At 45.6% G+C, this 17,148-nt stretch overlaps 1 protein-coding gene across 7 annotated transcripts in view; it reads left to right on the plus strand.

The window, feature by feature from the left end:
- Nucleotides 1–17,148, plus strand: part of FARP1 (FERM, ARH/RhoGEF and pleckstrin domain protein 1) — a 360,795-nt gene that overhangs the window by 306,059 nt on the left and 37,588 nt on the right. For all 7 annotated transcript variants that reach the window (XM_038415957.2, XM_038415977.2, XM_043504705.1 and 4 more), the window contains exon 17: nucleotides 13,022–13,103. In XM_038415957.2, coding sequence (XP_038271885.1) covers nucleotides 13,022–13,103 — 82 coding nt within the window. The remainder of the gene's footprint in view (nucleotides 1–13,021; nucleotides 13,104–17,148) is intronic.

Raw genomic sequence — 17,148 nt, forward strand, 5'->3', positions numbered from 1 at the left:
AGACTCGATGTGGTAAATTGACCCCCGATATATCGATCGCTACTTGCCGATCTGGCGGGTAATGTAGACCTAGGCTTAGATAATTTCATGGAGGATAGGTCCATCAGTGGCTAATAGCCAAGATGGTGAGGGGTACAACCCATGCTCTGGGTATCTCTAAACCTCTGACTGCTAGAAACTGGGACTGGATGACAGAAAATGGACCACTTGATAAATTGCCCTGTTCTGTTCACTTCCACTGAAGCATCTGGCACCGGCCACTGTTGGAAGAGGGGATATTGGGCTAGATGAACCATTAATTAGTTTGACTTAGTATAGTCATTTTTATGTTCTTATTGTCCTCTGCAGTCATCGTCTATGTTTTATACAAGTCTGTAAGCTAACAAGGGAAAGGTGCATATTTATGGATTTGCATCAACCCTTCACTGTCAGAACTTATGAAAGCTAATTTTGAAACTACTTATACAAAACACTGAGAGAGGCATGAGAAGATGAGCTAAATGTCCCAATCTCTTGCCTGAGAGGGCGTACTGTGACCAGAATGAATAGCCAACTTAATATTTTACATAAATATTTTACATAAACCGCAAAGAAAAACCAATCTTACTTTCAAATATGAGAATACTAACTAAATTCAGCTGGCTCTTCTCCTACTTGTATGTGACGGATGAAAGCCCACAAGTTAGAATACGTCTCCTCTTAAAAAATAGAGCATGCACAAATCTTCCTAATCTTCACGTTATCCGTCAGCGCTGCTGAAATGGAGATGGCTTTTCTGCAGTGCCTGAAACAGACACAGTACGTTGTAATGCAGATTGCAGTTCTCTTTGCTGTGACAAATATAGCGTCACAACAGGCTATGGGTAAAATTTTCAAAAGTACATAAGTCCCATTTTAAAAAACATAAGTCCCATTTTGAACTTTGGAGAGATAAGTCTCATTGAAAGTCTCTGGGACTTAGGTTCCTATGGGCTAAGTACACAAAGGGGACTAAAACTGTGTTGCAACACTTATGTTTAGGAACCCTGCTGCCCAGTAGACTCCACAACCCCAAGTTAGATTCCCAGGCTCCCAATACAATGCATGGAGAGAGTTAAGTGCCTAATAATGGAATCCATAAAAGCCAGCAAGCTGAGCAGGAAGCTGCCAAGCTAGCCAGTAGGAAATGCTGAGGAGAAGGTGGGGGGTCTGGGCCAGAGGGAGGTGCCTATCTCCACTTGAGATTCTCAGCTGTGAACCTGCTCCTGGAGTCAGGGCCCCTAAATCCTTGCTCAGAAAAAACGATGGCAGTGCCCCCCATAACCTTTGGCCCAGTAGCTAGTTAGAGCATTCACCCAGCATGTGGAACAGTCGGGATCAGTTCCCCCATCTGTGGAGCTGGGACTGGAACTTGTGACTCCCTCGCTGTAGACGAGTGCCCAAACCAAGATTGGGGGGGGCCTCTTTCAAACTCTCTTGTGAGGAAGATGGTCCATTGTGTATAAGTAATTAAACAGTCACTGGAATAGGCACTTGAACTCCCAGGGAGTGCCCTAACCACTGGGCTATAGAGTCATTCTCACGGTCTCTGTATATTTACATACAGTGGAACAGCTTCAGCCACCACCACCACAACTTTATGTGAGGCCTGATCCTGTAGGTGAGAGATGCAGGGCAACACCTAATTTGAGGATCCCAACAGAGTTTAGGCATGAGCTAGACACCCAGGTGTCAGGACTTAGGTGGGAGTGTGCATGCCCAGGGGCAGAAATTTAGACATCATGGGACTTTATCAGCAGACATTTAAGTGCCTATAGGATTAGGCGAGTTTTGAGGATTTAAATTTGGATTTAGATGCCTAAGGAAGATTTAGGCGCCTAAATCTCATTGTGGATCTAGCCCTAAATGCCTAACTCAAAGTCCCAGTGACTTTCAGAGAGACTTGGTTCCAAAGGGCCTAAATCACTTTTGAAAATAAGACATATGCTACTAAGGCAGCTAGGCACTTTTGAAAATGTCACTCTTTGTCTAAAATAATTGCACTGCTTTGACTAAATCGATTTAAAAATCAGTCTTATTAAACCCTTAATGTAAAGGTTTCTTTACCCTTTAACCCTTGCTTAAAATGGTTTTGCTTAAGGCTTGTCTGTATACAGAAATTGTACTGATTTAACTAAGTCTGTTTCAAAATGGGTCTAGTAACAATGGTACCGCCCCATTGCATGGGCAATCTTACCTCGGCCTAAGAAAAGGAGAGACTGCTGAATTGGAATTAATGTGCAAACTGGATACAATTAACTTAGGCTTGAATAGAGACTGGGAGTGGATGGGTCATTACACAAAGAAAAACTATTTCCGCATGTTTATCCCCCCCCACCCCCATTCCTGAGACGTTCTTATCAACTGCTGGAAATGGCCCACCTTGATTATCACTACAAAAGGTTTTCTTCCCCCACCCCCACTCTCCTGCTGGTAATAGCTCATCTTAAGTGATCACTCTCCTACAGTCTGTATAGTAACACCCATTGTTTCATGTTCTCTATGTATATAAATCTCCCCACTGTATTTTCCACCGAATGCATCCGATGAAGTGACCTGTAGCTCAAGAAAGCTTATGCTCAAATAAATTTGTTAGTGTCTAAGGTACCACAAGTCCTCCTTTTCTTTTTGCGAATACAGACTAACACGGCTGCTACTCTGAAATTCAGCCTAAGAGTGACTGGTGTAGATTTAGCTTCATTCAATTATCACAAAAGGCCCCATGGCCTTGGAGCAGCCAGAAACAGAAAATGCTGGTATAAAGCTGGTGGAAGCACCACAGTGTGGTTGTGGCTGCTTCCCCCCCAACAGCATAAGGGCAAAAGTGTTGCTGGGAAGGTGAGGAGGCTCTGCCATGTCCAATCCTCCACAGGAGTAAGTTAGCCTCTGCTGGAGAAATGAGTGGCGGAGGATCAGAGAGTTACAACTGTTATCCTGTTACACCCACATCCCCACTCGCACAGAATGGAGGATCAAGCCTTCTCATCCATTAGATTATATTAGGTAATAGTATAGTAACCCTGGCTCTGGGACTAGCCCCTGCAGCATAGAGAGAGCGAGCTCAAGAGAGGGCAGTTTGAGCTGGGGTGGGAGCTTGGAAACCGCCCGAAGGGGACAGTTGGAAAAAGCTGTGAGAGAAAGAGGGAAGGATGCAGAGCTAGCAGATGACCTGGAGGTGAGGGATAAAATAGACGAACAGGAGACTAAAAGTAGGGCACTGGGAAATGCGAAGGGGGAGAAAAGAAAAATAGTAAAGGTTTCTGGTCAGGAGAAGCAGGAAGAAAACAGGTGTGGGTATGCGAACAGTCAGTATTAGTAGAGGGAATAAAATCCACAGACATACTGGAGAGAGAGTACCAAAGGAAATATCATTGTTGAAAAAGTATTGATCAAACAGCCGCGTTAGATGAAAACAGAGCCTGAAAACAATGAATGCGAAGCCCACCCACAAAGGACATGAAGTAAATGACCAGACAGAATGACTGTCTGAACATCTGTTGAGGGAATACAGTTCAAAGTTGCCTAATGGACAAGAGAGGGCTCATTAACTGAAGAAACACCACTTGCAGATAAATTCAGGAAAAAGAGGCACAGCCACAGGGCCAATGAATACAATGAGCACTTGAAACCAAAGAGAATCAAAGAACAGGACAGCAGCAATGGAGCTGGACTTACAGCCCAAGAAAGGAAAAGTTGTTTTTTCTCTCAAGTGACACAGAATGTTTGAGTAATCTCTTTTGGTATCTCTAATGCCTTTGGTATTAACTGCACAGAGTGAAGAAAAGTAGTGTGTACAAACTCGCAAAGGTTAATGTGTTGGTAACCTATAGGTTATTATTATAAAAGTAAGTACTTGGTAAGGTTCTATATTATTTATGCTTCTGGTACAATTTTTGGGGTTTCCTTATAAAGTTCTAAAAATTTAAAATTCTCCATTTTGTCTTGGTTTGCCTCTGCCTTGCCTCAAAATTAGCAGAGCCGAGCCAGGTCATTGTAATAGCATGGTAATATTTTCAGTTTTACTTTCTATCTTCTTTTTATACACTCTAATATCTTGTTTCCGTAGCTGCATATTCAATCTGGTCCAGGTTTCTCACTCACAGGGCTGACTAGGGCTTGGCTTGCACCACTTAAACCATGACAGTTGTTGGTGGGGTGTGTCTGGCTGATTTAGTGGTGGCATTGTTGTCCTCTGAAAGATGTACTGTGTAATCTGTCTTGCCTTGGGAGAATAATTGCAATAGAGGTTAAGGAAGAGGAGGGGTTGACAAGAGGAGTCATGAGACAGCCTTTGGTCTAGCAGCATGAGCAGGCTCTTTGTCGTCATGTTTCCAAATTGTTTAGTTTTTATCTAATCTCATGTTTTTAGTCTGCCAAGTTTTTTGTGTTCTGTTTAGAAGGCATAGTTTTGACTGGGAACCCTTATGAAATATGACACTTCAGTAAGGAATCAGCTGAGAGCTTATATAGAGGCAGGTCTTGCTAGTCTTCATTTATGGTTTTCTGGGAAGCTAACTAGACCAGGTGGAGGTATTATCCCCAAGACCATAATATTTTTTAGGTCAGTCTTGGGTTACTTTATTACAAGCAGGATCACTAACGCAATGCTAATTGGTTTCAGAGTGGTAGCTGTGTTAGTCTGTATCAGCAAAAACAAAAACAAAAACGAGGAGTACTTGTGGTACCTTAGAGACTAACAAATTTATTTGGGCTAAAATCCACTTATAGATTCATAGATACTAAGGTCAGAAGGGACCATTCTGATCATCTAGTCCGACCTCCTGCACAACGCAGGTCACAGAATCTCACCCACCCACTCCTACGCAAAACCTCACCTATGTCTGAGCTATTGAAGTCCTCAAATCATGCTTTAAAGACTTCAAGGAGTAGAGAAGCCTCCCTCAAGTGACCTGTGCCTCATGCTACAGAGGAAGGCAAAAAACCTCCAGGGCTTCTCCAATCTGCCCTGGAGGAAAATTCCTTCCCGACCCCAAATATGGCGATCAGCTAAACCCTGAGCATATGGGCAAGATTCACCAGCCAGATACTACAGAAAATTCTTTCCTGGGTAACTCAGATCCCATCCATCTAATATCGCATCTCAGGGGATTAGTTATTACATTTCATCAGATGCATGCAGTGGAAAATACAGTAGGAAGATATATATACACAGAGAACAAAGAAAAAATGGGCGTTGCCATACCAACTGTGACAAAAATATCAATTAAGGTGGGCTATTATCAGCAGGAGAAAAAAAACTTTTGTTGTGATAATCAGGATGGCCCTGATTTCAAACAGTTGACAAGAAGGTGTGAGTAACAGTAGGGGAAAAATTAGCATGAGGAAATAGTTTTTACTTTCTCCCAGAGCTGTGACTGAATTTTATGTTGCCCTTTAGGGAATATGTCTTAATATTATTCCTGATTTATTTTCACCATCAAATTTCCATTTCCTATAAGAGTATTCCCTGGTAGTTTGAGACAGTATGTTCTTGCTACAGATTTCCTTCCACTATCTCTGAAGTAGTGTGGGCTGAGGAAAAATAGAGGAGCTCTGTTCAAAGACCCAAAATAGTTGCTTTCAGAGTCTCTGTATATAGAGCAAACTGGTTTTTTTTTAGCATCATATAATATAGTGTTAAAAATTGAATTGTTTATCAATAGAAATAAGCCAGTCTCCTCCTCCAGTCTTAAAATCTTCACAATGACACAGTTCTCAGTGTTGTTCAGAATGAAATTTAAGAATATTTTCTGATGTGAAAGAAGTAGAAGAATGCTGCATAAATTTCCTCCCTTATGTTCCTGCTGGTGAAGTTTCTTGTGACCATCAAGCTGCTACGCATAGTAACTGAACAGCCAGAACCAGTAGAATCTGTCTGGATACACATGGTCTTCTCTTTATTAAAAATGTTGTGTCTGGTGAAAGGAGAGGTTGATCTTGCTGTGTTTGGAGACCTCATTTCTCAACATTCTGTGCACATAGATCATCCCCAGAGTAAGTGTACCTTAAGTAAGTCACTTAAGGGCTGAATGTTTGGAGGACGTTTCTGGAAATTCAGATTCCTTGTCCAGGTTCTTCATTGAACATCTGGTCTTTAAGGCTGAGATGTTCAAAGCTACTTGCAGGATTTGGATGCCCAGCTCCCTATGATAATTGGAAGGCATCCAAATCCCCCAGGCATCTTTGCAAATCTCAGCCTAATTGAATGGAGCCAAAATGTTCACAGGGGGGAAAAGAGGGAAAAGACAGACCCTATGCTAGTTGCTCCTTACGGCTGTCATGAACACCCTTACGGATTATGCCATAATTGTAGTACTCATGGCACCAGGTTATTTCCATTATTTTCTGCTAGTGCCTAGAACATGCTGGGTGCTTCACAGAGGCACAGAAAATACCCAGAGCTGAAAAGCTGAGAGACAAAGATGGACAAAACAAAGGGAAGAGGAAGAGGTGCAGAATGAGTAAAGGGAATCACATGGTCATTGGCTAGAGTAATATAATGTTAACCACACAATATTTTTTTGAATTCTCTCCTGGCCAGCTGCAGGGTTCTTTGAGCTCTTTTTTGCTACTACAGCAGTTGTACAAGGGCCGCAGTAGACGGAAGAATCCCTCCCACAGTTTGGAGTGAGGTGGAAGTTTTGCCTACTTTATATTATATCTCCAATAAATATATCACCTTTTATTATAGGCCTCCTTCCTGCCCACAGTACAGTCTTTCAGTTACAGGAGTAACTGAAAGTAGTGGCTAAGACAGAATCCTCACGGCAAGGGGAAAGGGTTTGTTGTTACATTTAGCAAGGTGGTTGTTCTTTGTGTGGGGTAGGCTCAGTGTTTGAGTGTAGGTCAGGTGTAGGTAGCTCCAGTTTGTTATACCTGATGTAAACACACATTTTGCCTTAGCAAAGAGAAAGTTTCAGACTCTGTCCTACAGTGTGTGTGTGTAGTCTGTTCCCAAAGTGTTCTGTTGCTTTTGTGAGAGTACAGTGCTAGTGTCTCTGTTATCAGCACATTGGGGTATTATTACTCATTTAGGGCAGAGTTAAGGGGAGGAGGGCAGTGCTTTACCTTAAATCTGTATTTCCTGGCTTTCAGAGGTTTGTAGCTTAGCTAACTTTCTGGAAGTGAATAAGGCACCATTGGGCAACTGAACTCTGCATTAATGAAGATTTGGGATATTTAATTTTCTTGGGTTTTTAAAAGTTAATTTTCTCGGCATCCCCCATCTACCCAACAACCCAGCTCTCCCCCTCCAGTGCCTCAGGCTCTTTAGCAATGATCATGCCAGCTACAGGATGCACTGGCTGCATGCTAGTGCCTTCTGTACCCCTGCATCATCTCTCACCTCCCTTACACGTATAGAAAAGCCTGGTTCTCCCTCTTCCCCGGGGAGAGGCAGGCATTGTCAGGGGGTCACAAGGTGAGGAACTGGGGAGAGGATGCAGGGACTAGAATGGAGTTGGTGGGGTCATGTTTTGAAGGGGGGGCAATTGTAGGGGGCATGGATGGTCAGGTGTTTGGGGGGGAAAGAGCTGAAGCCCCACCAACATCCCACACTGCACAGCTCTGACCCTCTCCTTCCTGTCCCATTTTTCTCTGCACTGCTTCAACACTTCCCCACACATTCCCCCTCACTGCTTCAACTACCCATGCTCTCCTCCACTGTTCCAACACTGCACTGACTCCTCCCACATTTCCTCCTGGGAATGCCATTGCTCTGATCAGCCCTAGGCTCCCTGCTGCTCCAAGCCCCAACACATGCATGCATACACCGCTCTGAGCCCCCCCCATTCATACCCACTCCACTTTCCTCCTCAGCACTCCATGCTCCTTGTGAGCTTGAGAGGTGAGAAGGTGGGGGGGTTGTGAGGAGTGCAAGGACCAGCTAGAGATAAAGCCTAGAGAAGGGGCAGGAGAATGAAGATGCAGAGTCCCTAACCCAAATCTGGGTCTTGTGTATTGGAAAGAGGTTCTACCCATCCATCTTCAGCACAGGAGGCTCAGAGAAGTGTGAAGGGGTCCATTTATCTCAATTAGATGTTCTCAGATGAATGAGAGCATCCCATGGAGATGAATACAGTCTGAAACAAAAGCTCTGAAAGGTGTGAACTGCTCCATTTTTCTCAGAGCGTGTTCTCATCCCCTCTGTCCCAGTTTCAGCACTTGTGGGCCTGTGCCATGCACTGGCCTTCCATAGCTCCTCACCCTACTCTCAGCACTATGTGCTTGGTGCATGCTCCAAGCAAACCTGTTCTCAGCTCCCAAGTATATCTTATGGTACCAAGCCAAATGCTTTACAGAAGTCTAAATATACTACATCAATGCTATTACCTTTATCAGCCAAATTTATAATCTCACCAGAAAAGTTATCAAGTTAGTTTGACAGGATCTGTTTTCCATAAACTCATGTTGATTGGCATTAATTATATTATCTTTAACTCTTTATGAATTAAGTTCCATATCTGCCACTTCAGAAATTTGTTCAGGGTTGATTTCTTGCTGACAGGACTGTAATTACCTGGGTTGTCCTGCTAACCCTTTTAAAATATTGGTACGCCATTAGCTTTCTTCCAGGCCTCTGGAACTTTCCCAGCATTCCAAGATTTATTGAAAATCAAAATTAATTGTCCAGAGAGCACCTAAGCCAGCTCTTTAAAAACTCTTGGATTCAAGTTACCTGGACATGCTGATTTTAAAAGTGCCTAGCTTTAGTAGCTGCAGCTCAATATCTTCTCAACTTACTGTTGGAATGGCAAGGCTTTCATCATTATCATCACGATATGACTACATCATCTGGCTTTTTCCAAAATATAGAACAGAAATATTTATTGAACATTTCTGCCTTATCTGTATTATTGACAATTCTTCCATTTCCATCTAATAATAGGGCAATACTACTGTTAGGATTCTTTTTGTTCCTTAATGTACTTAAGGACAATAAGAAGTTTGTTTTGTTTTTTTAACTCTACTAACCTTAGATTTCCCCTTGTGTCCTCGTAATTTGTACATTGGTTCAATTGCTTCAACTGCTGCAGGAGAATTCCCTGTGTGTTTAATAACTTAACTTGATAGACAAAATCCAGTACTTAAGCTCAATCAAACAATAGCTTTTTTATACTTTTAAATATCAAACAGTTTCATAATGGCAAAGAAATTTTAAATTTTGCATTTACAGACTTTTTCATTCTAATGAGAGAAGCATTTTAGTACTAGGAGGAAGCTTTAGGAATATCAGGGCATATAAGAAAGGTTCAGTGTCATTCCTTCTCTGTAACAAAAAAAACCCCCTAAAACTAACTAACAAAGGTGTGTTTAGCCATTGAGAGGTCAGATTCTTTCTGCCAGGCTCAGATGTCATGGTAATACAGTGGTACAAATATCTAAATAGGCAGATAAAGCTATCTGGTTTAGGTATTTATAAGGCCTGTATTATCTTTGTGGCTAAGTGGTGGTATGGTATCAGGTTTCAAGATCTAAAAGAGGGGTTTCAATAAAGTTGTGAATAATATGTTGCAATTACTTCTATTTTGTAGAAATGTTATTGTTTGGAGGAGTCACGCACTGTTAGAATTTTGATATTAGAGACCCACAAATGATTGTGTGGTGGGGGGTTGTTTTTGTTTTTAAATCTTTAATTGCCTGACTGTTCAGAAATTCGTTTTTGCGGTGGAAGATTTAACACCAGTGTGGGAGGAAGCTGCAAGCAGAGAGGATGGACAAGGCTTAGGGACTGGCTGTTGAGCTATCCTATCTGCCTGCTTTGTAAGGCTTCACAACAATCTAGGTTTTTTGTCCATTTTAGTGGGAGGCCAGCTATTATTGAGATTATCAACATCTTTGTTGGCTTATCATCATCTCTTATTGAGATATTGCAATGGGTTCAGTCCTTCATCACGCTTCCAGTCTCTTTGGGAGAGAAATGCATTTTTTATGGACTACCTGTCCTACTAATCCCCCACCTTCCCTGCCACACTGAGTCAGTTCTCATGAGCTACACAGAAAGATTTGAAAACCACCAGGCTGTTGAGAGGAGCTTTGGGCAACTGGGGTGGTGAAGTGTAGAAAGGAAGTACTCTGGCTACAGGATTTGGATTGTTTCAGGTGACCTGAATAATGGAGCATTGGCAGAGTGCACTGGCTGTAATGGGGCAGGGATAAACTTTTAGGCTGCAAGGAGCTAATTGTTTAGTGAAGTATTTCACCAAGGGCCTGATCCAAAGCCCAGGAAGTCAATGGGAGCCCTTACATAGATGTGATCAGGTCTCCTATAGCTAGTGGATAGTATATAAAGAAATCTTCCAGGGCAGATTTCAGCCAGACTAAGCATAGAATCAACTCCAGCAAAGAAATTCTCTCATCAGAATAATTCTGTAAAATTGTAGTTAATATTTATCTTGGCAATAAGCCAACAAGGTACCAAGCTGCTGAAGTTCATTTAATAAAATTAAATGCAGGAACATGAAAAGGATTTTAAACGATGACAAAAAATTAGGGAGGAGAATAATGGTTATAAAGCAAGAGTTCTTCTGTTGATAATCACCCAGCACCCACATCACTGCTGGCAGTAATTTTCTTCTTTTGTTTTGGACGTTTCTGAAAATTTTGTGCAACCTTAAAAGTGTAGAACATTCAGGCAAGCTTGCTGAGCGTTGCCTGCAAATTTAATGCATGTCCCCTTTGACTAAAGCTTCAGTGAGAGAAAAGTTTTAATCATAACTTGAGGGGAAATTTCAGTAGGGGAAATTGTTGGATGAAAAACAGTCAGGAAGGAGAACGATGTACTTGGGGAGGGGGAAGGGACTTGCTAGTGTAAAGCTCAGTAGAGAAGCAAGCTTGTATTTCTTTCCATCCTCAGGTCATGTGGAAACTTTAATATTCTGATGTTTTATGCACCTCTATTATCTTTTGAAGTAGACCCCAATCTCCCAGATATATCGGACACATTTGAGTAGAAAGAATGAAAGACAAGCTGGTTATTTAAACTACAGCTTTTGCCTACCTGGGAGAGCTAATTAGAAGTCATGGTTACACAAGACTAGCATCCTATTTCTCACCCCAGTGTAACTTCTGATTTCAAAGAACTTAAACTATCTTGTCATGAACTGCTGAAATAAGCGTGTTCGCTTGAAGCTACTGCAGGGAGCATTAATACAACAGAAAATAAAGACAGCGTATGAAACCACTCAGTGTTGTTCAGTGCCACTTGAGATGAACTTGAAGCAATATAACATAATCCTTTATAGCTATTTTGTCATCTGTGGGATAAATTGAAGGATATTATTGTTCCTCATTATGTGCTGCACCCTCCATATTTTTTCAGTAAGAGAAGAATGCACAAAAAACTATCCAGCGTAGCCATTAACCACAAATGCATATATCTTTACAAAATAATATGTTCCTGAATATTTGTACATTCAATTATAATAGAGGGGTTATTAAAAATCCGTTTTCTCTCTCTATTCTATGGGTATCCCTTAGCTACACATACATCTTCAGTAATTCACTGATTGTAGAATAGGTCTGACAACAGTCCATTTGTTAAGGAATGCAAAGATTTACGATTTTGTCTTCCATTTATTGAAACTTTAGTGCAAATAGAATTTTCCTAAAGTAAAAATCCAGATGTTTGAATGAGATGAATAACTACAGGTGAATGAAAATCAAGAAATGTGTTTAATTTTAAAGCAGAGATCTGAACATTTCCTCGAGTTAAATTTGATCTCATCATTGTTATTTTAGATCTCAAATGTCTGCCTTTTTGGTTTGTGCAGCTTCTTCAGTAGAATTGTACACGTTCACCCCAGGGATGAATTCGACATGCCCCCACCCCCCAACCTCACACTTGGTAGCTTAACAAAATTTAAAAATCTGAGGCCATTGAGTGAGAATATGCTCACAATTGAAGCTGCACTGAGGAAGACTGTTCCTTCATTTTTTTTTAATTAGGCTGTCAGTCTGTGCTCCCCTCAGCCCCCTAGTGGTTATAGAATCATAGAATATCAGGGTTGGAAGGGACCTCAGGAGATCATCTAGTCCAACCCCCTGCTCAAAGCAGGACCAATCCCCAATTTTTGCCCCAGATCCCTAAGTGGCCCCCTCAAGGATTGAACTCACAACCCTGGGTTTAGCAGGCCAATGCTCAAACCACTGAGCTATCCCTCCCCTGCAGGTTGTTCCTGTCTGTTTTGAAATGCTCAGCTCAGATCAGTATGGTTTGAACAGTTCAATGACAATTAGAATCTTAAATTCACTGTTCTCTGGGGTGATGTATTTTTTTTTTGAGAAATTGAATGTGTAACGCCTTTAATTCTGCCCCCTCTCCAGCCCCATATCTCTTTTACACACATTTAGAAACAAATAATCCTTTGTCACCAGGAGTTACGGTTATCCCAAACTGAGTGCGCACTGCAACATGCATTAGCACTGGCTAAAGGAAGTCTAGGCTGATTGGGGCGGTGGTTGCATTATTTTTAAATATGCAAAAGGAGAGACTTGACAGGAATGTTCCCTGTGAATATGTGACACTTCTGTAATGAATCTGGATGCCGGGCAACCTTGCGGGCTGCTTCCCCTTCCAATAATAGAAGGGTTCTTAGAACATCCTCATCAGCAGTCCCTGCTGGGGATACAATACTTGGTTTTTAACAAAAAAAAAAAAAAAGTCTTCTGCCTCCTCTTTACAATCAATGCCCAATGAACTGCAATGATATTTTAAAGTCTTCCCTATTCATAGCTTTAAAAATGTTGGCAATTTTCCTTAAAAGCCTAATGGTTTTTTTAGGTTCATGCCCTCTCTGATGTTACTAGTACAAGCCAATTTAGATGAAGAATGTACTCTACATGGGAATTAACAGTATATTAAGAAGCTTCTTCATGGGTTTTTGAGCTAGAGAATATAGAATTTTAGGATTTTGAAAGAAATAAGTTGAGTTTCTTGGTGCTCTACAAGTGATTATGCTATTATATTGCATGACTGAAGTTTTGATGTTTCTGTTGCTGACAGGGAAGGCCGCTCCAATGCTCATATTAAAGGAGATTACCAAAGAATTGGTGATGTTATGCTAAAGAACATTCAGAATATGAAGGTAGGAATGATCCTATAACCACTAAGCTTTGGTATGGGTCAGAATCAACATGCTTTTCATGTAAATATCGTGCTGCCATTTGTGCTGCTTTTGACTGTTGTGTGAGCTTTTCTTTAAAAGGTTTAATTGAATGAATTTCTAGATGTTTAGGCAGAGTTCGAGTGTTGCAAGCCCTTTGATTTTTTTAGTGATCAAAAGATCCTTAGGAGCATTACACACAAAATCAGGAGAAGATTTTCAAACACAGTAAACTTTCAGATGAGGAGACAAAATGAGATCCCGTTTTATGTGTGCAAATAGAGATGAGAGCACAGAATAGGTAATTGTGTCTGCAAGTATGCCTGCAAGTAGGACACTTGCAGAAGCAACAACCATACAGTGGCATATACCAGCTAGACACGTATTTGCAAACCTAACTTTTTGGGAAGCTGGTCCTACTACTCCAGCTGCAGCCCCTTGGAGGGGTGGGGGGGCCTGTTTGCCCAGTCCCCAGAGGGGCGAATGAGGGGCCCCAGCCCCAGCCATTGCTGCTGTGGACACCACTACCACCACCTGAGAGGGGGTCCTTTCTGCCTACCTGGACCACCACCTGGAGTTCCTGGAGCTGCTGTTGCAGAGTCTGCTGCCTGGAGGAGGAGGAGGAGAGGACCATCTACCAATGGGGGAGCACCTAGAGACTTTGCAGACCACCGTGGAGGGGGCCTTTGGAAATAAGTAACTTTCAAACTGTGCTCTTGTGGTGGGGGTCTTGACTGTGTTTGTAGGGACACAGGGGATGTGGCGTGGAGCTGCCCCCCGATCCATCTGTGTGTCCCCCAACCCCCACCGCTACCACCACCGCTGCCCCCTCCACCACCCCCACTGGCTGTATACCATCTGCCTCAGCTCCTGCCTCTGGACTCAGCTGCTTGCTTGGCTTGCTATGCCCTGATTCCACCCTTTGGGCCAGAAGCAGCAGCCAGCCTAAACAGACTTTGTGCAAGCGCACGTGGGCACACGCGCCCTCCCCATCCCCCCCCCGGATAATCTACCTCACTGCTTTTCCCCTTGCAACCTGCCCCATTTGCCCTTTGCAGCTTTTGCCCTCCCTTTTGGCCCAGCCCCCTTACTAGCCTCAGTTTGTTTGCCTGCCCTAGCCGTTTTCCCTCTGCAGCCTTTGTTTGTTTGCCCTGCCCCAGCCTCTGAAGCCAGCCCCTTGGTTTCCCTGCCCTAACTCCAGCCCGCTTAGCCCCTTGCTCCGTGTGCCCGTGCCCCCTCCCATGCGCTTGTGCCACTCCCCATTTTAGTTTAGACCCTCTTCACTGCACCTCCAATGCTGTTGTATCCCCCCTCCCCTAGTGCACCAAGAGGAGCCGGAATTCCACCCTGTGTCGGCGACTGACCCCTAACCCCTGATTGCCCCCCATCCAGCCCACCCCTTTTGGCACCATCCTCCCCTGCCTGCAGCCTAGCGGGGAGGAGTGGTCGACCTGCTTCCCCTTTCCCCTCCTCCTTCTGGTGTCTCCCCTTCCGTCCCTGCTTATGATGGAGGGGGATGAGATTGGGGGGGGTCCCTCCAGGAGCCCCAGCTGCCCCTCCTCCGTCTGCCCCTCCGTCACACCCCCCCGCCTCTAAATCCACTGCTGCCGCCGAACCACCTTCCGCCGCATCCGCTGGGGCACCAGCAGCAACGGGCACCAGGGTGACCTCCGCTGCTGCCACATCCTTCCCCCCCTCAGATTCTGGGGGAGCCCCCCCAGCCAGCAGGAAGGGCCAGGGTAAGAAGAAGGGGAAGGGCCCTGCTAAAAAGACCAGGTCCTCCATGGCAGGGGCTACCCCCCTGCCGCAGCCCTACCACCAGCCGCAGCGTCCCTCCCCGCTGTTCCCTCCACCAGCTCTGCGGGTGTGCCTCCCCTGGCCCCCCCGCCTGCCACTATGTCATCTCTCCTGCCCACCGCCTCCGCTACCATCTATAGCGGCCGGGGCCTCTTTCCCACCATGACCATTGCCTCCTGGTGCCCACCTCACCCCACGTGGAAACCTACGTGCGGGCATTGGCGAGGGTGGTGGGGCCCACGGCCATTGTGGCGGACTCCAAATGTATATCAAGGTCGTCTTCTTCTTAGCATCGGAGGTCTCCGCCCAGGAGGCGGTGGAGAAAGCCTGGCAGTGGGGGAGGGTGTTCGTCCCCCTCAAGCTGCTAGAGGACCTGGGCGTCCGCCTGGTCCTGACCTCCGTCCCTACCTTTCTTCCCAATGCTGCTCTGTTACCCGCCCTCTCTACCTTGGTGAAACCCATCTCTGTCATCAGCCCTCTCCCGTTGGGCTGCAAAGACCCCGTCCTCCGTCACGTCCTCTCGTTCCGCCGGCAAGTGCAGTTTCAACTGCTGCCGGTGGTGCGTGATGGAGTGGCACTCGAGGGGTCATTCCTGGTCCCCTACCAGGGGGCCCATTACTGGGTGCACTACTCCATGGATCTGGGACCCGAGCCCCATGGGCTGTCCCTCGTGGGCGTGGGGCAACCGACCTCCTTCCCGGGCAGGGACCCCACTGAAGGCTGTCCACCTTTTGATGCCATGGCTACTACACCGACCATGGAGCCAGAGCCCGGCATCACGGAGGACCCCCTTCCCACTCCCCAGATTCCTGAGCTTGACCGAGAGGGGCCATTTCCCAGCAGCCTAGCTACTGGGGCCCAGGATCCTGCCTTTGCCCTTCTCCCTGACTCTGCTCCTGATCCCTGCCCTGCCCCTGATGCCAACCCTTCCCATAATACCCCTGGAGCGTCCCTGCCAGCGAGGATCCCCCCCTAGCCCTACTCATGGCACCTCTCACCATCACAATGTTGAACACCTGAGGCTGTAGGATGGGTCTCCGCAAGTGCCAGGTGCTCTCCTTCCTTCGGGAAGGGGAGTACTCTGTGGTTTTTCTGCAGGAGACCCATATGGATCCGGCTTCCAAAGACAGCTGGTGGCTGGATTGGGGGGGGACAGGGTCTACTTTAGCCAGTTCATACGGCTGGAGTGGCAATCCTGTTCTCCCCCGACCTATGGCCCAAGGTGCAGGGGGTCGCCGAGGCTATTCCGGGCTGTCTGCTGCACCTCCGGGTCCGTATGGAGGGCTTGTGGTCAACCTCATTAATGTCTATGCCCCAACATCGGGCCCGGAGCGGCTGCAATTCTATCAGCAGGTGTCCACCTTCCTCAGCACCTTGGATCCTCATGAGTGCATGGTCCTGGGTGGGGACTTTAACACCACCCTCAAGGAGCGGGAACGCTCGGGGACCGAGCAGTGCCCGGCCACCGCGGATGTCCTCCAGGACATAGTCGAACACCACTCCCTGGTAGTTGTTTGGCGCGACCACCACCTGGATGACATTTCCATGTTCACCTTTGTCCGAGTGGAGGCCCATCGGTCGTGCCACTCCTGGTTGGACTGCATTTATTTATCACGCTTCCACCTTTCACAAGCCCACTCCTCCAGCATCCGGCCGGCCCTATTTTCTGACCATCATTTAGCCACCGTGATGACATCCCTCTGCGCGGAGAGACCGGGGCCGGCTTATTGTCATTTCAACAACAGCTTGTTGGAGGATGTGGGCTTCATGACATCCTTCCGGGAATTCTGGCTGGCCTGGCGAGGGTAGCGGCGTGCCTTTCCCTCCGCGTGGCAGTGGTGGGATCTGGGGAAGGTGCGTGCCCAGATCTTCTGCCGTGAATAAACCTGGGTCGCCAGCCGATGGAGGGATGCGGCGATAGAGCAGTTGGAACGGGAAGTCTTGGAGCTAGAGAGGCATCTGGCTGCCAGCCCTGAGGATCCGCCCCTCTGCGCAGACTGTGCTCTCGAGGACGATCAGGCCCGGAGTGCCTTTGTTCGATCCCCGCATCTGTCTCCTTTGGGAGATGAATCGCGGCTCCTGCTTCTTCTACACCCTGGAGAAAAGGAGAGGGGCCAAAAAAACACGTCACCTGCCTTCTGGCAGAAGACGGCACCCCTCTCACGGATCCAGTGGAGGTGTGTGGGACGGCAAGAGCCTTCTACGCAAGCCTTTTCTCCCCGGATCCGAC

The sequence above is a fragment of the Dermochelys coriacea genome, chromosome 1 (genome assembly GCF_009764565.3).
Source record: "Dermochelys coriacea isolate rDerCor1 chromosome 1, rDerCor1.pri.v4, whole genome shotgun sequence".
Taxonomy (NCBI): domain Eukaryota; kingdom Metazoa; phylum Chordata; order Testudines; family Dermochelyidae; genus Dermochelys; species Dermochelys coriacea.